Source organism: the organism of the source record quoted next, unplaced genomic scaffold (genome assembly GCF_019419815.1).
Source record: "Pyrus x bretschneideri cultivar Hongxiangsu unplaced genomic scaffold, Pyrus_bretschneideri_v1 Contig29, whole genome shotgun sequence".
In the NCBI taxonomy this organism is placed as follows: domain Eukaryota; kingdom Viridiplantae; phylum Streptophyta; class Magnoliopsida; order Rosales; family Rosaceae; genus Pyrus; species Pyrus x bretschneideri.
The window spans coordinates 5,273,951-5,296,604 of NW_025999601.1; the positions used below are offsets into that span (position 1 = coordinate 5,273,951).

The 22,654-nt window shown below is 36.3% G+C and overlaps 1 protein-coding gene and 1 pseudogene across 1 annotated transcript; one reads left to right on the top strand and one right to left on the bottom strand.

The window, feature by feature from the left end:
• Window positions 1-6,836: 6,836 nt before the first annotated feature.
• Window positions 6,837-10,108, top strand: LOC103935664 (annotated as a pseudogene).
• Window positions 10,109-18,255: 8,147 nt separating this feature from the next.
• On the bottom strand, window positions 18,256-18,923 carry LOC103935673. Its single transcript, XM_009345474.3, has 2 exons — window positions 18,849-18,923; window positions 18,256-18,763 (listed from the first exon to the last, which is right to left on the bottom strand). The coding sequence occupies exons 1-2, from the start codon at window positions 18,900-18,902 to the stop codon at window positions 18,284-18,286; spliced, it is 534 nt and encodes a 177-aa protein (XP_009343749.3). The 5' UTR covers window positions 18,903-18,923; the 3' UTR covers window positions 18,256-18,283.
• Window positions 18,924-22,654: the final 3,731 nt, after the last annotated feature.

Here is a 22,654-nt window from a genome sequence, read left to right on the forward strand (position 1 = left end):
CACCTACGCGCCACGTCATCACAAAAAAAACTTGATGTATTAAATGTTGAAAATCACGAAACATGAGGGTAGTCCTCACTGTTTCTTATGTTCATAGAATAAATATATATAATTTGTTACTTCTTATCCTATATGTAACTGGATGCATGCTGCAATGGGAAGGACTTGAAAGCCCAAGTGATGGTTGAAGTGGTCAGCAAGCGCAGCGGTGGCATATGCATAATCCAAATTTGCGCACCAGAAAAGAGAAAAAATATGCAAACGGTTTTGTATTTATTGCTCAGGGGTACATAGCCCTTGAATTATAAAATTGTTTGCTTCCCAATACACACATTCACACGGTTTGGAGAGAACTTGACCCACCCAATATGTGATGGCATGATTTTATTTTTACTTTTTCTTTTCAAAAAGAAAGAGAATTCCGTCAACACAACGCCAAAGAATACAAATTAAGGTACGGCTCGAAAATTTTTCCGGAAATCACAAACCAAATCAAAAAAATCTCAATCCCATACTGAGAAATTCTTAAACCGATAATACTGAATTTTTTGGGTTTCATATCGAACCTTTCGGTTCGGAAATCAGGATTACATATTCAATGATTCGGGAATCCCGAACCAAACCGAAAAAATATATATGTTTATTTTAGTTGCATGCATGTTGAATGTTGAATTTAAGTAGTTTGATAGTAGACTATATTAGAAATAAAAGTATGAAATTAAATAGTTTGGAACTTTGGAACATCAATTTGACTTGGTATGAATGAATTGATATTTCAATTGGTATGAGGTAAAAAGCCTAAATTTCAATTGATACAAAATTGGGGGACACAATTTTAGGTCAAATGCCCAAATTTTAACCCACAGCCCAAAAATCCCAAATTTTAACCCAAAATCCCAAAAGTTCAAAACCAAAAATCCAATCCCGATCCGTTCCAAAATACCGAAACCATTTCGGGAATCTCGAAAATTGGGAATATTGAAATTTTGGTTTGGGATTGGTCTTCAAATTCCCGTCCCAAAAATGTTCAGTTTGGGATTCAAGATCCCATTTTCAGTTTGGGATCCCATACCAAACCATCCCTAAATTAAGGCATGTCCATGACAACATCTCCAATTTAAATACGACAATTTCTCGTACAACCGGTTCACGTGACACGAAATGATACGAAAAGAACGGATTTTGGGTCAACATGTTAACTAATCGAGTAACTCGTTTCAAGCCGTTAAAAAAAAAGGTTAGTTTGGTAATTTTAACTACTAAGAAAACCTTACTACAATATCCATAGAATTTAATATCATATAAGTGAGATTAAATCCTTACCGTTGGTCAATGGTCAACGTTGGTCAGCAACTGGCAATAGTGATCAACGGTCTTAGTTGGTCAACTTTGACTGCTCATGATGAAATTATGAATTTCTTAATGTAATTTGATTTAGCCTACAAAATACCAACACAAGTCGAAATATTCATAATAAATAATTTACAAGTGTGAAAAACGCGGGAAAAAAAAAATATAAACGCTCATGATCGCACCCCTTACACATTGACAATGGGTACATCGTCGTTTGGATTTTCAAAACCCTCCAGACTCTCATGAACAATGTTTTTAGCGTGAGTTCAAAATAAATGAAAATTTATAATAATTAATGTACAAGTGTGAAAAAGGTGAAAAAAAATATAGCTCATGATTGCATCCTCTACGCTTGGATGATGGTTACATTATCGTTTGGGTTTTTAAAACCCTCCAAAATCTCATGAATATATATATATATATTTTTTAAATATGAATTTTTAGGGTGATTCTCACTTTACTACCTTGAAGTATTGTGGTTTTCAAACTTTCATACATCAAGTTTTTTTCATCTCAGTCTCATACCTATAGTTTTCTTCCATATTCATACTTCTTTTAGGTTGACTGTTAGTACCTTTGCTAAAGTGTAACGTGGGTCCCATGTTGATGATAAATGTGCATCCACGTGTCACTATGGCTCCACGTGGACTATTAAAATAATTAAAAAAATAAACTAAGGCTCAATTATTCAAGAATTTCAAAAATTCATTTAAAAATATTTAATATAAATAATTAATTAAAATTTTCTTCAAAATACTTAAGAAAAAGCTTAATCAACCATCTTCATACTTTACCGAGAAACCTGTAACCAAACAAAAACAAAAATGTTTTATCAACCCGGAATCCTAGTCCCTCATCCCAACTACCGCACCCTCAATCTCCAGATATGTCAAAGAACAAAAGGAGTTTCAGAGCATATTACTTAGTTGTCGCCGGATACACTTGGATCTGCTACATGTTGTTGGTGCTTGGGTGTTTAGAGTTTTTGAATGCAGCGTATTAGACTTCGACTGGCTAGAAACACAGTGTAATAGACTTCGATTGACGTGAACTGGTATTGTACTCTCCCTTTCTAGAGGTGCAGTTGTAGCTGCTTGCCTGAACCCAGATCAATCGCATCGATCCAACCACGAGCTACTGCGTGAACTAATATGCATGGCCGGCCTTGGCCCAGTGCCAACTGGGCGACCGTCCCAAGCCTAAAAAAATATGAGGCGCAAAATTATTAGGGTAGTGTATTCATATATGTTTCCATAAGTGTATAAATTAAAAACATTTGGTTGAATCATCAAGAATTATAATTAGAGGTGCTGATTTTGTTGTTGACTAATAACGAAATCAGCATGACTTTTTCTTTGCAATTTTTTAACTAATTTTTGTTTGGTTGTTAATTTCTTATAATTACTAGCTATGAGTAGATTGTAGGGGTTTTTACTTTCATTCCAATTTAAGTTTAACCTTCAACAAATTAATGTATGTGTGTCTTTACTAATTTAATTTGGCAAGAGCGGAGATTATTCAAAAAATAAGATCACTTTCAAGCAGTTGAAAAAAAATGGAATTTTCTTTTCTACCAAATCTACAAGGCTTTTACTTAGAAAATTGCTTTGTCCCTATGCTTAGACACTTTAGACATCAAATTGCTAGATTGAGTTTAGGATTTCTCCTGATGGATTACTCCTAAGTGATTTAAAACCTGAAACACCACAATTAACAGAAGCAAAGGAAGAAGGAAAAGATGCAGCGGAAAAATAAGAAGCAGAAAAAAAAAAAAAAAAAAAAAAAAAAAACATTACGCAAATATTCACATATTAGATATTTGCTTTTCCTTTTTTGTGTGAAGGAAGAGAAAGAAAAAGTACTCATCTGTATTGGAGACACAAAATAATCTTTGTTTACCTATTCTCTTACTCTATACATTTTAATACTAAGGATGAAGAGTGTAATTTTATTTATTGCTTAATTTTACTTAGAAGTGCATAACACTAGTACAAAAACATATTTGCGCAACAGAGCAAATTGCGTCGTGCAAAGTATGTTTGCGCAATGGTGACAACAAAATGTCATGCAAAGGCATTTTGTGCAACGGAACTTTGTGCGACGAAGATCGCCGTCGTGCAAAACAGCTTTGCACAACAAAGGAATCATCGCACAATGTTGGGGAAAAAACGGTAAGTCTTGATTTGGTGCTAAAATCTTACGCAACGCACATGCCGCATCACACAAACGTCCTTTGTGCGACGAATGTGCGCATTCGTTGCGCAAAATAGCTTCAAAATAGCTTTGCGCAACGTAAGTTCACCTTCGTCGCACAAAACTGTTTTGTGTAACAAATACTGCCGCAGCTTTGCGCGACGAAGGTGCACCTATGTCGCGCAAAGCTATTTTGCACGACGAATGCACACTTTCATCGCGCAAAGTCAACAACTTTGTGCTATAACATTAGATTTGGTGGTATCCACTTGTTTAAATATTTTAAATTGCCAATCGAATTAGTTCATTGTATTCATATAGGATCAAGTAGAGTAGCTGAAAAAAATCATCAAAATCGAAGTTAAAATAACAGTTAAATCATGAATTTTTGTTTATAACCGTCGAAAAGTTTTATCCCGTTACTTGATCTTTGAATGTTTGTTTTTTTGCGATTTTTGGTGTATACGATCTCGAAGCATATGCAAACACGTTTGACGGTTGGATCGTTAAAACTAGTTTCGTAGAATATGTATCCCATCAAAATAACATATTCACTAACACTTAAGAGTTTATTTATACTTTCATTAAGTATAACATAAGATTTTGTGGTATCCACTAGTGTAAATATTTTAAATTGAAGATCGAGTTTATTCATTGTATTCATATAGGGTCAGGGAGTGTAGCTTAAAAAAATCATCAAAATCGGAGTTAAAATAACCGTTAAATCATGATTTTTCGTTTATAACCGTCGAAAAGTTTTGTTCCGTTACTTGATCTCTGAATATTTGTTTATTGCAATTTTTGGCGTATGCGATCTCAAAGTATATAGAAACATGTTTGACGGCTCGATAGTTGAAACTAGTTTCGTATAATGCGTATCCCATCAAAACAATAGATTCACTAACACTTAAGAATTTATTTATACTTTCATTAACTAGTGTAAATATTTTAAATTGAATATCAAGTTCATTCATTGTATTTATATAGTGTCAAGGAGTGTAGATGTAAAAAATCATCAAAATCAGATTTAAAATAACTGTTAAATCATGATTTTTTGTTTATAACCGTCAAAAAGTTTTGTCCTATTACTTGATCTCTGAATGTTTGTTTTTTGCGATTTTTGGCGTATGCGATCTTGAAGTATATAAACAAGTTTGACGGTTCGATTGTTGAAACTAGTTTAGTAGAATGTGTATCCCATCAAGTTTAATGGTATATATATTTATTAATTAGTTTTAAATTTATTTATTTTGTATGTATAACACTTAAGAAATTGAATGGTATATATATTTATTAAGTACCTTTAAATTTATTATTGTAGTTCTAATTGGGTTTTTATTAGAAAAATATATTATTGTGTTTTATGTAAAAAAAATAAATAAATAAATAAAAAAGAATTTGAAAGGAGTAAAGTCACATTTTTAGTAAATTTTATAATAATTTTTTTTTAAATACAATTTGCGTGACATAGGTTCACCTTCGTCGTGCAAAACTATTTTGCGCAATGAATGCACACCTTCGTCCCGCAAAGTTAATAACTTTGTGCTATAACATAAGATTTTGTGGTATCCACTTGTGTAAATATTTTAAATTGACGATCAAATTAGTTCATTGTATTTATATAGGATCAAGCAATGTAGCTATAAAAAAAAATCATCAAAATCGGAATTAAAATAATCGCTAAATCATGAATTTTTGTTTACAACCATCGAAAAGTTTTGTCCCGTTACTTGATATCTGAACGTTTGTTTTTTGCGATTTTTGGCGTATGCGATCTCGAAACATATGAAAACATGTTTGACGGTTGGATCGTTGAACTAGTTTCGTAGAATGCGTATCCCATCAAAACAATGGATTCCCTAACACTTGAGAGTTTATTTATACTTTCATTAAGTGTAACATAAGATTTTGTGGTATCCACTAGTGTAAATATTTTAAATTGAAGATCAAGTTCATTCATTGTATTCATATAGGGTTAAGGAGTGTAGTTGTAAACAATCATCAAAATCAAAGTTAAAATAGCCGTTAAATCGGAATTTTTCGTTTATAACCATCGAAAAGTTTTGTCCCGTTACTTGATCTCTAAATGTTTATTTTTTGCGATTTTTGGCTTATGCGATCTCGAAGAATGTACAAACAAGTTTAACGGTTGGATAGTTGAAATTAGTTTCGTAGAATGTGCATCCCATCAAAACAATAGATTCACTAATGCTAAAGAGTTTATTTTTACTTTCATTTAGTATAACATAAGATTTTATGGTATCCAGTAAGGTAAATATTTTAAATTGAAGATCGAGTTCATTCATTGTATTCATATAAGGTCATGGAGTGTAGTTGTAAAAAACCATTAAAATCGGAGTTAAAATAATCGTTAAATCGTGATTTTTCGTTTATAACCGCCGAAATGTTTTGTCCCGTTACTTGATCTCTGAATGTTTGTTTTTTGCGATTTTTGGCGTATGCGATCTTGAAGCATATACAAACAAGTTTAATGGTTGGATCGTTGAAATTAGTTTCGTAGAATGCGTATCCCATCAAAACAATAGATTCACTAACACTTAAGAGTTTATTTATACTTTCATTAAGTATAATATAAGATTTTGTGGTATCCACTAGTGTAAATATTTTAAATTGAAGACATTGTATTCATAGTGTCAAGGAGTGTAGCTGTAAAAAAATCATCAAAATCGAAATAACCGTTAAATAGTGATTTTTCATTTGTAACCATCGAAAAGTTTTGTCTCATTACTTGAACTCTGAATGTTTGTTTTTATTTTTTATTTTTGGCGTATTCGATCTTGAAGTATATACAAACAAGTTTGGCAGTTGGATCTTTGAAACTAGTTTTGTAGAATGCGTATCCCATCAAGTTGAATGATATATATATTTATTAAGTAGTTTTAAATTTATTTCTTTTGTACGTATAACACTTAAGAAATTGAATGATATATATATATTTATCAAGTAGCTTTAAATTTATTATTGTAGTTCGGATCAGATTTTTTTTAGAAAAAATAATATTATTGTAGATTTTATGTAAAAAAAAAAAAAATTGAATTTGAAGAGAATAAAATCAAATTTTCAGTAAATTTAACAATAATTTTTTTCTTAAAAAAATTAACTTGCACAGCGCTGCACGCATTGATTGGTGCGTTGAGCAAAGTGTGTTTGCGCAACGGACAAATGTGTGGCGCAAATTGGTAAAATTTTGGCTGTCTAATTGAAAAAAATAGGCGTTTTTTTTTTTTTTTTTAATTTTTCCCAAATTACTCATAATGGAGGAGCAATTAAAAGAGTCCAGACGCTACCCTCTCTCTGTCTTTCACTTGATCTCTCTTTTCCCTCTCGCTCATCTTGCCCTCTCTCATTCCGTTAGACGAAGACAAAGACGAAGGAAGACAGCAGCCACTACCCACCCATCTGCTTCTCCTCCACTCCACCCTTCGTTGGCGTTTTGGTCGTTTTACTTGATAGGGATGTGCACCACCAGTAATGCCGCGACGTGTGGTGTGCATTCAACCGAGAGTCACACAATGACACAAGTACACTCTCTACCTGTAATCTTCGTCTTCGCACAACACACATATGTGGGTCGGTAAGCCCTTCCAGTTTCCCAATTATTTCCTTTCTCAATTTTCGCATATATGAATTCTCACTATTCCAATTACCAGGAATCCACAGTGTTTGCTTCTTGCGTTCCCATTTCACTGTAAATTTCAATCCTCACTGCCATTTTTCACCTTAGTTTCCAGTAATCAGTGAGAAAAAGTGTAAATTTACCTGTTTAAATTTGTGGGTTTTCGTTCTTTTACCGTATAATGGCGATTTCTATGCTTTACAGAGCTCAGAATCTCAAACTTATCAATGGAATAATAGCAGTAAAACCAAGTGGGTTAGGTTCTGGTGGGAAAAATTACCCTTATGGGGGTTTTCCCAGAAGGGTTTAGTGAGCTATGGTGATAGGAGTTGAAGGACCAGAACTTTAGTGGGATCGATATGCAGTTTGTCATCCTCAAGGCCTGCTTCCCAGCCTATTCTCATACAGCACAAGCAGGAGGCTTTCTGGTTCTATAGGTTTTTGTCTATAGTGTATGATCACGTTATAAACCCTGGGCATTGGGCTGAGGATATGCAAGACGAGGCGCTTGAGTCCGCTGAACTTTACGATAGGAATATGGTGGTGGTGGATATTGGAGGTGGAACTGGGTTTACGACTCTTGGCATTGTTAAGCATGTGGATGCCAAGAATGTGACCATTCTTGACCAATCGCCACACCAACTTGCCAAGGCTAAGGAGAATGAGCCCTTGAAAGAATGCAGGAAAATTAAAGGAGATGTCGAAGATCTGTCGTTCCCAACTGATTACGTGGATCGATATGTCTCTGCTGGAAGGTACAATTTCTGCTTGTTTTGCTTCCTATAATCAGTGTAATGAATTTGCATTTAAAGGAATCTCAAAGTGTAATGTGTTTGCATTTAAAGGAATTTCAAGTGGCGTTTTGAGCAATGGGGTTATTTGCCCGAAGTTTAGGTGTAGAAATGTATCATAAATTTAGCCAAGCTTATTATTACTTATTTCAAATTTTAGTGTCAAATTATGTTATAATGTTTCCTAGTGGGTTAATAGCACTTTATCATAATGTTTAAAATTTTAGTGTCAAATTATGTTATAATGTTTCCTTGTTGTCAGGTTTGTTTCAGATTTACATCTTTTTCCTTTTGCCTTTGCTAGATTTTCAATTCTGTTATAATGTTTCCTAGCGGGTTAATAGCACTTTATCATATTATACATGTAAAGCTTGGCATGCCCGTCTTTGCTTCAATCTTGAGGTCCAGTAGCTTTTAGTGTCAAATTCCATTTGACAATGAATTGTAGCTCATCGCCTGCTTTAAAATTCAGAACTTGTCTGCCTGCTTTGAATTGGAAGGATTCAGTTTACGTTTAAAACTTGTGATTTAAGATGTTGAGTTTTTTGCTTTTGCTTCAAAATGCTCATGGATTGAGGAAAATTTCCTGTTATTTGATTTAGTCCTCTCAGTTCTCAATGTGGTTATGCATTTATTGCGAATTCTTAGGGCATATTGCATTTGTCTTTGGGTATTCAATTATTTAGAGTTACCGTACTTACTCTTGCACTCTTGTCACCATTGATGATCTATCTACCTGTGTATTTGCTTTGTTATATATGTTTTGGGTCGTGTCTGTAATTTGTACTTCTATACTTAAATGTGTGGGGTTTGGCATTTTAATGTTTTAAGGTTGTTTAATTGCAGATAAATGGTTGAATTTTTCAGTGCAAAATGTTAACTAGATTTATTGTGGGATATAGTCAATGATTGGGCAATCTCTATGGGATTTGGTATCTAGAATTAAAGATTACTCCATTCTTTTCAGTTAATGCGGATTGATACGCTGCTGTATCTTCAGTCAGTTCCCTTTTTCAGGAGGTTTTGATGTCTTTAGGGTTTGGTGTCATTCTACAATGTAGTTTTGATTGTAGGTTTTTATTTTGGGGTATATATCTTGTATTGCTGGTCCATTGCTTGTTGTATTTTGCTGTTTAGCACATTTTAGTAAAATTTATCAATCTTCTACAAAAAGCATTATTTTTGTAAAGTGATCTGTATAAATTGTGCATGGCCTAAAGTGTGTTTTTCCCTGTAGGCATCTCCAATTCATTTACATTGAGGAGCGGAGGCCAAACAACGCTGGAGTAGCAGCTCGAGGAAGTATGTGCTTAATTTCATTATTCTTTTCTTAACATCTTTGATGTGGCAAAATTGTCTGACTTATGCATGCATGATGTAATTCTTAAATACTGTATCTGTTGGAAAAAATGAGTGTAAGGGGATGTATCGGGGATGTTGTGTGGAGTCCTCAAGTGGCACTTACGGCTGTGTTTGTCCTAATGTTGGCAGCTGTTGCAAGGAAGTGGTATTGCCTTCATAAATCTTAGAAATTTTTTGTGGTAGAGATAGAGAAGATGCTTTTTCATAATCAGTCTCGGAATCAAATTTGCATTGCAATCTTCCTTCTTCTAAGATGTCGTTTAGATGTGCATTACTCTAATTTGTCAGTACGATGTGCATTACTAGTGTCAAGGTTTTTCATGGAACCAAATCATTTGTCCTGTTCATGAGCTTACTGAGTCTATTGGCATAGCCAGCATTTAGAATGTGATCTACCAAACTGCTAAGCATCTATGCATCTGTTTTCGTTAGACATAAGATTTAATTTGCTCAACTTTTGGTATCCTTACGTGGATTTTGAATTTTTCAACCAGGAAGATGGGGCAGAGGCAGAGGAGGTTACCAAACTGACGCCGCAAGGGGGCATTTTGGTCGTCGGAGTTCAGGCAGGGGTAGTTACCAGGATGGAGATTACAACAGACCGAGAGGCAATGGTTTCCATCAGCGTGGCAAGGCTACACCACCAGCCGATACTCAGTAGCCTAATGCATCAAGCCTAGAATACTACTTCTTGTAGTTTTTTCTTTTATGTTTGAACATCTTGTATGTACATTTTCATATATGTTATAATTAAATACTTTTTCTTGGTTTATTAATTATTATTTATAATTTAATTACAATACTTCACCTTCGTCACGCAAAAGAATATTTATAATTTAATTACAATACTTCACCTTCGTTGTGCAAAACCTTTTGCGCGACGTAGGTTACTTCTTCGTCACGCAAACCCTGCTTTCACAGCCTTTGTGAGACGGTTTGCGCACGACGTAGATGTCGTTGGGCTAATTTTCATGCGACGTTTTTGACTTTGCGCGACGAAGGTACCTGCGTCGCGCAAATTGTTTTTTATACTAGTGGTAAGGACGATATAAGAAAATAGCCTCTCACACAAACTAACAGAGAGACAAGTATTTTTTTACCATATGACAATCTTCTTTTCTTTATAGCAAATTGACCAAGTATTACTATGTAACTTTATTCTTTATACACGACGAACTTATTGTCCAACAAAGAAAAATACATATTCAAATACCTACTCGAAAAGGAGGAAAAATCCCATAAAAAACATAAATTTTCTTGTGCGTAGTTGTAGGTTTGTGGACTCGTTTATATTTTTGCCTAGGGCCTCCAAAATGTTTGGACCGGCCATGCTGATATGCTGCATCGGAACGTCCTAGCCTTTGTCATCGCCTCCACCGTCTCTCTCTTTCTCTTTCTCTCATCTCTCTCTTGCGTCGGGTGTCGTCTTGTTTTCTCTAGCATCATCTTCATCGATGCAACGTCTCCTCAGGCATCGTCTTCATCCTTGTGTTCACCGACGATCTTAAGTTCAAAACCCCCAATAGCGATTGAATCACTGAATCGACTCAGTACTTCATATTTGTAGCCAAGTCGCAAATCCAAGAATGATTCCATTGCCGAGTCGATTCAGGCCGACTGCAACTCCTGTTAGAACCAAAGAACAAACACAAGAGTTTCTGCAACGCAACATTAGAGAGCTTTCACAATTCAGGGAGAATTCTAATTTGATTGAATAACATTTGTGGCTATTAAATAGCCTTACAATGAAACTGAAAAGCGAAAACAACTGCCCACGATTTTACAGCTCCTGGGATCGTGGTAAAGACTACGTCAAAACAGAAAATGCATACTTGTCCCTTAAGAATAGGGATTATTGAATAACAACCCTAAAAGCTAGGAACCCTAGCAATAACAGAAAACCCTAATAACTTTAACATCCTCCCTTAAACTGAATACCTCAAACATTCAGTTTACTTCTGAAAACTTGCAGACGCCCAGTAATCCTCGCAACTTCAAGAAAACATCACCCTTCAAAGGTTTTGTGAAAATATCTGCAATTTGTTCTAGAGTTGAACACTGCACCAGCTCCAGAACTCCACTTTTAACTAAGTCTCGAAGAAAATGAAACCTTACATCAATATGCTTACTACGACCGTGCATCACAGGATTCCTTGAAGGTTTGATTGTTGAGACATTATCACAATACACTAGAATGGGACCATTTTGTTCCTGATCAAGACTATTCAGAATTCTTCTTAACCATACGACTTGACAAGCACTCGATGCTGCAGCTATGAACTCCGCTTCAGTGGTGGATAAGGTTACAACTGGCTATTTCTTTGAGGACCAAGAAACAGCCCCTGAACTTATTATAAACACATAACCTGAGGTGCTCTTTCTATCGTCTTGATCACCTGCATAATCGTTATCCGTATATCCAGTAAGCCCCTCAGTTCCTCCCTTTTTGTAGAATATCCCTAAATCAACAGTCCCTTTTACATACCTCAGAGCTCTTTTTACTGCCTGCATATGAGACTTAGTTGGACGATCCATGTATCGACTTATCAAACTTACAATAAACATCAGATCAGGTCGTGTAGCTATTAGGTACATGAGACTCCCCACCATCTGCTTATAGACAGTGTTGTCCACCTCAATACCTCCCTCATCCTTTGTAAGTTTAAAGCCAGGAACCGCAGGATTTAGTACTGGGTTACATTGGTCCATGTTGAATCTTTCTAAGACCTCCTAAGCATATTTTTGTTGACTGATGAAGATCCCTCAAGAACTTTGATTTACTTCAATACCAAGAAAGTATCTCATTTTTCCAAGATCAGTCATGTCGAATTCATCCTTCATTGATTTTTTAAATTGTTCAAACATTGCATAATCATTGCCAGTAAAGATGAGATCATCAACATAGAGACATACTATTAAGATCTTACCTCCTTCTGCTGACTTTATGAACAAAGTATGCTCATAAAGGCACTTGTTGAATCCTTCCTTTATGAAATATGACTCTATACAACTGTACCAGGCTCGGGGGGCCTGTTTCAGTCCATATAAAGCCTTCTTTAGTCAATACACCTTTGACTCTTGGCCCTTCTGTTCATATCCCGGTGGCTGATCAACAAACACCTCTTCATCAATCTCCGCATGCAGAAATGCAGATTTAACATTAAGCTGGTAGATCACCACATTCCTTTGTGCAGCGAGAGAGATGACGATTCGAATGGTATCTAGGCAAGCTACTGGTGCAAACACCTCTGCATAGTCAATTCCATACTGTTGACAGTAGCCCTTGGCAACCAAACGAGCTTTGTACTTGTCCACTTTGCCATTCTCATTCAGCTTTGTCTTAAACACCCACTTCACCCCAATAGTTTTCCCTCCTGGTGGTAGCTCTATCAATTCCCACGTATTGTTTTTCTCTATGGCCTATATTTCTTGATCCATAGCATTTCTCCACTTCTTAGACTTTACTACATCTTCAAAGGTAGTGGGATATTGTGTAATACATAACGCCAAGTGAGCCATGCTAGCACCCTCTTCATCAGATAAGCCTTGACCCTTCTCATAATCTCTCATCCACACTGGTGGTCTTCGAATTCGTCCCTCGTGGGGTGAACTCTCATCACTTTGCATGTCCCGTTCAACCAATAAGTCACTTGAATCCGAATCAGGTTCAGTTTCTCCCATAGCTTCATCTTCATCAGACTCAGGGTCATTCTCCTCCCTTGATGAGTTATTCTCTTCATCAGTGTCCCACTCAAGTTCTGTCACTATGGCTTCCTTGTGACTGTCTCCCCATTTCCACTGTTGATCCTCTTCAAACACAACATCTCGACTAATAATTATTTTCTGCGAAACAGGTTCATACAGTCGATATGCTTTAGATTCTTCACTCACCCCAAGCAAGATACACTTACAGCTTTTGGCATCGAGCTTCACCCTTCTATTGTCAGGGACATGAGCATGTGCAATGCAACCAAAAATCCTGAAATGATCCACAAATGGTTTGTGTCTATTCCAAGCCTCCTCCGGTGTTTTGTTCTTTACAGCAAGAGTAGGGCATCGATTTAACACATGCACCGTCCAATTCACCGCTTCAGGCCAGAAAGTTTTAGGGATTTGTTTTGCTAACAGCATGCTTCGCACCATGTTCATGATGGTGCGATTCTTCCTTTCTGCAACCCCGTTCTGTTGGGGAGTATAAGCTGCAGTTAGTTGCCTGTGAATTCCATTCTCAAGACAGAAGTTTGCAAACTCATGCGAGATGAATTCTCCTCCTTGATCTGTCCTCAGACTTCTTATAAATACTCCAGTCTCTTTTTCAGCCCGTGCCTTGTAGGATTTGAATACGCCAAAAGCTTATGACTTTTCTACCAAAAAATAAACCCATGTTTTTCTACTGAAATCATCAATAAACGTAATAAGATACCTCTTATTGCTGTTTGAAGTAGGGTTTATTGGCCCGCATATGTCTGCATGAATCAGTTGAAGGATCTCGGAGGCTCTCCATAGGCTTTCTTTGGGAAATGGATCTCGATGCTGTCTTCCTACCAAACAATCTTCACACACCCTTTGAGAGGCTATGAACTGAGGCAATCCTCTCACCATGTTCTTCTGTTGTAGTACTTTCAGCCCGTTCCAACTGAGATGCCCAAAGCGACGGTGCCATAGGTTTGCTGGATTTGTGGTGAGAGAGGAAAAACACTTTTGTTCCTTTGGAGAACAGCGAGTCAACACTGCAAACATTCGATTGTGACTCATCGTGGTTTCTATAATTAATCCTCTCTCAGCGTGAAAGATCTTGCATTTTCCATGTTGAATGAGCACTGTAAGCCCATTCTCTTGCAACTGACCAATGCTCAACAAGTTGTTTCTCAAATCTAGCACATAGAAAACATCTGTGATCACATGTATGATGTCGTTCACCTCCATTCGCACACTTCCCTTGCCTTGCACAGTCAAACTTGAATCATTTCCCAACTTAATTGATTCTCTGAAACTGTCATCAAGCTCACAAAATAGGTCCTTCTTGCCACACATATGGTTGCTGCACCTGGAATCCAGAAACCATATGTGCTCCATTGTTGTCTCCTTGATATCCACGAGTGCCATCAGCAGCATCTCTTCCTTTGTCTCCACAAAGTTTGCTTTCTCTTCCTTGGATTTCTTAGGGCACTCCCACTGAAAATGCCCTAGTTCATGACAATTATAGCATTCTAGGGTTGACTTGTCAAACCCTCTACCCCGTCCTCTTCCTCTTCCTCGAAAGGTTCCTCGTCCTCTCCCTCCTTGCTGGACTCCATGAGTGACTTGGAGAGCCTGTTCATCTACCATATGTCGGCTGATCATTTGCTCGTGGACCAGTAGACTGCTTTGAAGCTCATCAATGGATAAAGTGTCCAAATCGTTAGATTCCTCAATGGAACAAACCACATAGTCAAATTTTGAAATCATGGATCTCAAAATTTTCTCTATGATTACCAAATCATTCATCTTCTCCCCATGAGTCATCATCTTGTTTGCTATGGCAAGTGTTCTCCCAAAATAATCATTGACTGTTTCTCCATTCTTCATATGGAGTACCTCGAATTCCTTGCGCAGAGCCTGCAACTGAGCACGTTTTACACGTGCAGTTCCTTGATACTTTTGCTTCAAGAAGTCCCATATATCTTTTGCAGTATCCTTCTTCAGGATAGTCTCCAATATTGATCGATATATGGCTTGAAACAAATAGTTCTTCGCCTTCAAGTCCTTCAACTTCAGTTCATCCAGAGTCTTCTTCTGTACTTCACTGGATTCTGACCCTTCTGCTGCAGCAGTAATCCCATTCTCCACCAGGTTCCAATACTCTTTGGAACGAAGAAAGTTTTCCATCAGCATACTCCAATGGTCGTAATGACCATCGAACCTTGGAATAGCTGGTTGCACGAAACTGTTCTCGGACGCCATGTTTGTTTCTTCACTCTAGCACCTAGGTTGCAAGCTATTGATCAGGCCCCGTATCGGGGCTCTAATACCAGATGTTAGAACCAAAGAACAAACACAAGAGTTTCTGCAATGTAACACTAGAGAGCTTTCACAATTCAGGGAGAATTCTAATTTGATTGAATAACATTTGTGGCTATTAAATAGCCTTACAATGAAACTGAAAAGACATAACAACTGCCCACGATTTTACAGCTCCTGGGATCGTGGTAAAGACTACGTCAAAACAGAAAATGCATACTTGTCCCTTAAGAATAGGGATTATTGAATAACAACCCTAAAAGCTAGGAACCCTAGCAATAACAGAAAACCCTAATAACTTTAACAACTCCAACTTAATCAATCATCTGCATCTCCATCCGCAACAAACTCGAGGCGATGAGGTTGATGTGTTGCATCTCCATTGTTAATATTTTGTAATGTTCTAAGTAGATGCAAACCTGAATTATGTATCAAAAATCCTCAAATTCCAGTTCAGTTAGTAATTCTAATCTATGATAATTCAACCCAATTTCATAAATCTACCAAAGAAACTTATTCCTTTGCAAAATAATTTTCTGGGTATGCCTCAATTCAGTTTCGTTGGCCCTACATCTCAACCGGGTCAGCCAAATGTTGGGTTTTAAGTGCGCAAAGTAAAGGGCAAGGAATAAGCTCGAATGGGCAATTATGGTCAATCATAGGATTTTAACCACTTGCAAAAGTAGGGATAAAAACATTTAAAATACTTACAAGATAACAAGGTAGTTGTAGTATAAACAGCTTAAGTAATGTTTTTTCCACATTAATTATTTAAAACAATTTATGCAAAACCAAAATCTTAGTTAATTATTTAAAAACAAAGATTGGAAAGGGTTGTTTTTTTAATTTAAATATAACAAAATCGGATTTAATAAAAATAATTTAGGAAAGACAACTAGTAATCAATTAAGAAGAAATCATATCAAAAAGAAAAGGTTTTGAGAAATAAATTTGGAAAAGAAAAATAAATAAAAATTTGGAAAAGCACTAGAGTTTTGCCATCCCCTTAACAATCCTATGTAGATTTACTAATTACTTATGAATTACCCATGCAACTTTGAAGGTTAGGTTTTCCTAATGTATATTCTACTTGTGGCATTCAAGCTAGAACGTACATCAAACATGCAATCAGTCTATGACATTCAGATCAAATATAAACATGCATGACTCATTACGCTTTGTGAAAATCCTTTAAAAAACAATGCAACCCTTAAGACATGACATTTGCCATAAGTGAAATTACAACTATCAATCACAAGAAGCAATACTCAATCCTCCGGTGGCATTCCAACTGAATTGCATCCGATTACTTATCTAAACATGCTAATGGTAGCTAAGCATTAAAATATAGAGATGGTTTAAACACAGTGATTAATAATTCAAAGTATGCATGCATAACATCATAAGCAATTAAAATATTTATGCTAAGGTTCAAGACATCGTCTTAGCAGACGGAAATTAGTTACGAACAACCATAAAACAAAATATTATTGAGAACATGGATAAAAAAAACACATTTTAGGTAAAAAGTCAAATAGTACCTCCATTCCCTCCCTAATGGCTAAAAAGCCTTATTTATACTACTACAAAATAAAACCTACCTAGGAAAGGTCTTAGAATAAAACTATGAAACAAAATAAAATAAGATAACTAGCAAATAAAAGGTTTCCTATTTGAATTGAAATTCAGACTTCTCAGAAAATCAGACTTATGACCGACCAAATCAACTCTGATTTGGTCCCATAATGTCATTTTTTTTTTCTTTTTGTTTAAAGCTTGAGACGTCCCTAACAAATCCTTAGAATGAATCTTCCTCAAAATACGTCATCTTAACCTTCAAAATACCAAAAACGTCCAGAAACATCAATTCGGGAAAGCTACGCGTTGGACTTTCTTTTCTTCGCCACAGTCAAATGGTTTGGTAGAAAAATCTGGAATTTTGATACAATCATCTTAAAAGACTCATGAACATCCTGCAATTAGAATCACTCTAAAATTCCACCATTTGATTACGTTTTGCTCAAGAGGAAGTCAAATGTCCTACATTGAAAATATAATCCAAAGTATCAAAATCTCACAAAATAACCAATAAATTAATACTAAGATTAGGGTAAAATATATAGTATAAAAGTGACTCATCAACTCGGCTTGTTCTTCGTCGGCGTAGGAGAAAGACATCAAGATGGTAATCGGCATGCTCGACTCTAACGCGGTGGAGTATTTGGTGGCTATTATAGAATATTTATTAAGGATTTCTCTCAAATAGTCATTCCCATGACCAAGTTAACACATAAGGGAGTTAAATTTATTTGGATTGATGAATGTGACACTAGTACAAAAAACACTTTGCGCAACGCAGGTCCTTCGTCGCGCAAAACTTTGCCCAACGAACCTTCGTCGCGCACAAACCGTTGCGGCAAGACAGTGACAGAAGGCTTTGCGCGACGCATGTAACCCCTTCGTCGCGCAAAGACACTTTGCGCGACGCAGTTTGCGCGACTCAACATACGTCGCGCAAGTGTCTTTGCGCGACGCAAGTAAACCTTTCGTCGCGCAAAGCCACTTTGCGCGACGCATTTTGCGCGACTCAACCTACGTCGCTCAAGTATCCTTACGCGACGTAGATATGGTCGCGCAAAGTGTCTTTGCGCAACGCATGTTGCGAAGTTGCGCAAAGATACTTTGCACGACGCAGTCTACGTCACGCAAAGATACTTTGCGCAACTTAGGAACATGCTTTGCACGACGTATCGTATGTCGCGCAAAGTGGATTTTTGGTTTTGGTAAAAAATATTACTTTCTTAATTTTTAATAATATTGTAATTAAATTCTAAATAATAATTAATTAACCAAAGAAAAGTATTTAATTATACAATATATGAAAATGTACATACAAGATGTCCGAATAAAAAAGAAAAAACTACAAGTAATCTTCTAGGTGAAGTGGCTACTGGGTATCGGCAGGGTGAAGTGGCTCGGAGGTTGAAGGTGTAGCAAGATCAGGTATTGGTAGCGAGATTTGGAGGCTGGTCATCTGTATGGCTCGTATAAGATCTCTCACCTGTCCGGCATAAGTATGCAGCTGCTCGCCCTGGGCCCTTATCTGCTCCTTCATCTGCTCGCCCTGGGCCCTCATCTGCTCGCCCTGGACCTCAAGCTGACCCTTTAGGGTTATCACTTCCTCCTTCAATGAATCGACCTCTGTGGTGTTCGATCTGGAAGAAGAAGCACCAGTCTCACGAAGTCGTGCTTTCCCCATGCACCGAACAACCTTGCCGTGACGACGACCGAAGTTCTGATCCAGGACATCAATTAGGATCTGAAAACCTGCATCCTCAGGTACCGTGACGTCCTCAATTGGGGTCTCTGGGGGAAGCTGCGATGTTGCTTCTTGGAGAACAGTAGTGCTCTTTTCCACCATAAGAGCCTGTAATAATAAAGAAAAAACATATATATAAATAATATTTGAACGATTCATACATATAAGAATAATAACAATTACATATACTTACATGAAGCTGCCCAGCGGTCTTATCTCCAGGTCGAACGTAAACGTCCTCGAACATGTCGATCTCTGGGAACTTAGAACCCTCCTGAAGAAAGAAAAAAAACACTAAGAAAATTTTATTAATCAATAATAATAAATAAATTGTATAAAATTTCTAAATTAATATACTTTTACCTGACGTCGTGTCTGAAGCCTATATGAAAAGGGCTTCGAACCGGAATGGTGGAGAAGTGTCTTTGACTCCCGAGCTATCTTGCCAGCAACAGATTTCTTCTGTTAAACACACAATATACATGTTAATGCGACTATTTGAAATAAATTAATAAAAAAAGCTTTAAAAAATAACTAAAACAATAATAAATTATTATTCAAATATTATGCACATACCACAAATTTTGGGTCCGTAAAATGTTTGCAAAGCCATTCCCAATCCTCTGGCCGATCCTTCAACTCGGTTGGGCAACCATGTAGGCGAGCTATCTCCGGAGTATCCCATAGCTTAAAATGCATGTGAGGATAGTTCTTCCAATGTTTGTACCGGATTGCTAAGGTCTCGTCTAAGTAGGCCTTGACCTCGGGGGATATATCATCAAGATCAAAAATTACCTACGAATATGAAAAACAATAAAATAATAGTAAGAAATATAATAATATTAAGATAATATATTTTGGTTTTTAATATTTGTAAACAAAACTAAAAAAATGATATTGAATCCGAATTTGTTTATTTAGATGAAGAAAAGAATGCAAGAATCGGAAAAATAATTTATGAACCCAATGACATTCATGAACAAGCAACTCAGACATGGCATAAAGTACAAGATTATAATAAACAAGAATCGATAAGATTAGCTTATGAATTTGAAAAAGAAACAGAAGAGTTAATTTCAAAAATTGATGAAATAGATCAAAATGAATTAAATAACCAGATAAAAGAGTTGGATGATTTAATTTCATTACTAGATTCGATACATACCTAAGTAATCCAGTGAGTCAAAATGAATATACAGAACATCAAGAAGAACAATACTTTTATGCAGAACCAAGTAGTTAAAGGTTAAAAATTAATATACTAACCGACAACTTGTCTCGCACCAAATCCTTCGTCCAATCTGGAATTTCTGCCCACTTGTCCCACTGCATAGGACAATTTTGTTTAATAACAACACCACAGCTACTAGCGACGATGCTATGTTGTTGTACTGTAGCCGCTCCACGATGTAGTGGGTCATACTCAATCTTGATCTTGGAGCCAGTTAGACGTACACTCTGTGACGGCTCCAGCATTCAACTAGGCCCCCTAGTTTTTTTTTTAGCTGGCCAAAAATACTTAAATGGTGAAAACCTAAAGCTTAAATTTGCACAAAAAATTCAACACAACTTCCCTTAATAGTATAGCATTTCCCAAAACCTTAAAACAGTAAAATAACAATAATTCACAACCCAAAACACATTTTCACAATCCAACAAATTTTTAGCATCATAAAAATAATAATTTTAAAATGACAAAAAAAAATACAACGTAGTCATCAAGAATTAGAAAAAACCTACCTGGATGGGAGGACTCACCCTCGACTCTGGATGCTGCGGAAGTGTGATCAGAAGGGTCCGGCTCACGGCGACGTCAGTGAAGCCGCCGTGAACTGAGCGGGTGAACGGATACTGATGACGTCGATGAGACAGGCACTTGGGACACCATAGGAGTAGCCTCAGTAAGGGGTGTAGGCTCCCCATTCAATGGAGCACTCACGCCTGGAGCAGTAGATGCTAATAATGTGGGAGGCGCATTGGTCACGCTCCGACGATGAGTGATCAAATGCGACATCTATACACTTTTTGAATCATAAAATTGTAACATTAGAAACTATTCAATTAGCATCCAAAGTAATAAGTAGGTTACCAACACTCTTAATTTCAAAACAAGTACGGGCAATGTATATTTAGATTGAGCAAGTAACAAATTATATGCAACAACCTTATGAACAACCCTGATCACAAAAAATTATTGTATGTGCTTGTGTATATGTGTGTGGATCAACAATTAGATACACAAAATAAATGTGTTTGTTGTATGGCTGATATTATTCATTTGCAATTTGCCAATGTCTAGTGATTCACTTCTTGTCAGCTACTATCCAGAGATATCAATGGCAAGCACCAACTTTTACTTGTCCTAGAGTTGATACTTCATTTTATTTCAAGGAAAAAGGTGATACTTGTCAGCTACTGTCCAAAGATATCACTGGCAAGCACCAACTTTTACTTGTCCTAGAGTTGATACTTCATTTTATTTCAAGGAAAAAGGTAATACAAAAAGAGGATGACAACAAAGAAGAAACAATATCTTCGCCAATATGAAGAATCAAAACAAAAAGCTAAAGCACATAAGTTTACATTATTACAGATGACATTAATCTACAGAAAAAGGTCAAATTTAAGTCATTTTTCGGTACGAGGGATGAAGACTCAAATTCAAGTCTTACTTTCGGTGTTCTAGTTATGTAGTTAAGAATTTTGATATCAAGCAAAGTAAGAAACCCATTAACCCATTTAAAAAGCAGAACTTAAATTACTGATATGGTTAAACTAATCAAACTATTATAAAAATTAAAACAGAACAAGAAATGGAAATTCCAAATTGCAGTGGCAAACATTTTGCAATCCATCATCCAACCAACTAACAGGGGAAATTGACAAAAACCCATTGGACTAAAAACATTAGAATACTGCAGATTCATTTCAACAATGCTCAAATGACATCACCAAAAAACCAATTTGACAAAAACCCAACATGCAATTTGAGCCTAAACCCTAAATAACCAAAACCCATCGAAAATCAGAAACCCTCACCTTGATTTTGGGACTTAATTTGTGTCGGCTTCGAGTTTGGCGTCGCTGCCTTGCAAACGAGAGGGAGAAAGATGAGTCTTAAAAATCAAATTCGGATTCAATATATGGGAAAGAGGGAAAGAGGGAAAAAGGGAAAGAAAGAGGGAAAAAGGGAAGAAGGAAAGAGGGAAAGAAAGAGGGAAAAAGGGAAGAGGGAAAGAGGGTTTATACGGGAGGGAAAGAGGGAAAGAAAGAGGGAAAAAGGGAAGAGGGAAAGAGGTTTATACAGGAGTACGGGAAAGAGGGAAATAAAGAGGGAAATAAAGAGGGAAAGAGGGAAAGAGGAAAAAGGGAAACAGGGAAACAGGGTTTTTACGGGAAAGAGGGAAGGAAAGTGGTCTATTAATTATATGGGAAAGAGGGAAGAGGTCCACATTTAGGAAAATTTAAAAAATGTGCCTATTTTTCACTATTGGACCGCCAAAATTATCATAACTTGCGCGACGTAGGTATACAATTTGACGTCACGCAAAGTGCTTTTGCGTGACAGTCATGTTAAGGCGTCGCGCAAGGTAATTTTTTTTTTCAATTATTATAAAAATTACTGAAAATATGACTTTTTTCAAATTCAAAATTTTTTTACATATACCCCACAATAATATATTTTTCTAATAAAAACCCACAATAATTTTTTTTTACATATATATTTTTCAATTTCTTAAGTGTTATAATTTGAATTAGAATTTAGGGTCAATCAGCATTTTTTTTGGCGCATTATGAGTTATGTGGGATCGTTTAAGTTTATGCATGTTGTTTAATTAGTTCTTAATTTGTTTCGAGTTTTGAATTTGCATCGATTTTATCTAGGCATCAGTTGCTTTGATTGAATATTTACTTGAAATGGTTCAAATTGTTTTACCCAACTTGAATTGTGGATTTGTTGCTTCAAAAGCACTCGATTTGCATCTTTTTGCTTTGAGA

Coding starts and splice junctions, on each gene's coding strand:
- LOC103935673 (XM_009345474.3), bottom strand. CDS start 18,902: ATGTTCGAGGACGTTTACGTTCGACCTGGAGATAAGACCGCTGGGCAG. Junction 18,764..18,848: donor AGACCGCTGGGCAGCTTCAT/GTAAGTATATGT, acceptor TTATTATTACAG/GCTCTTATGGTGGAAAAGAG.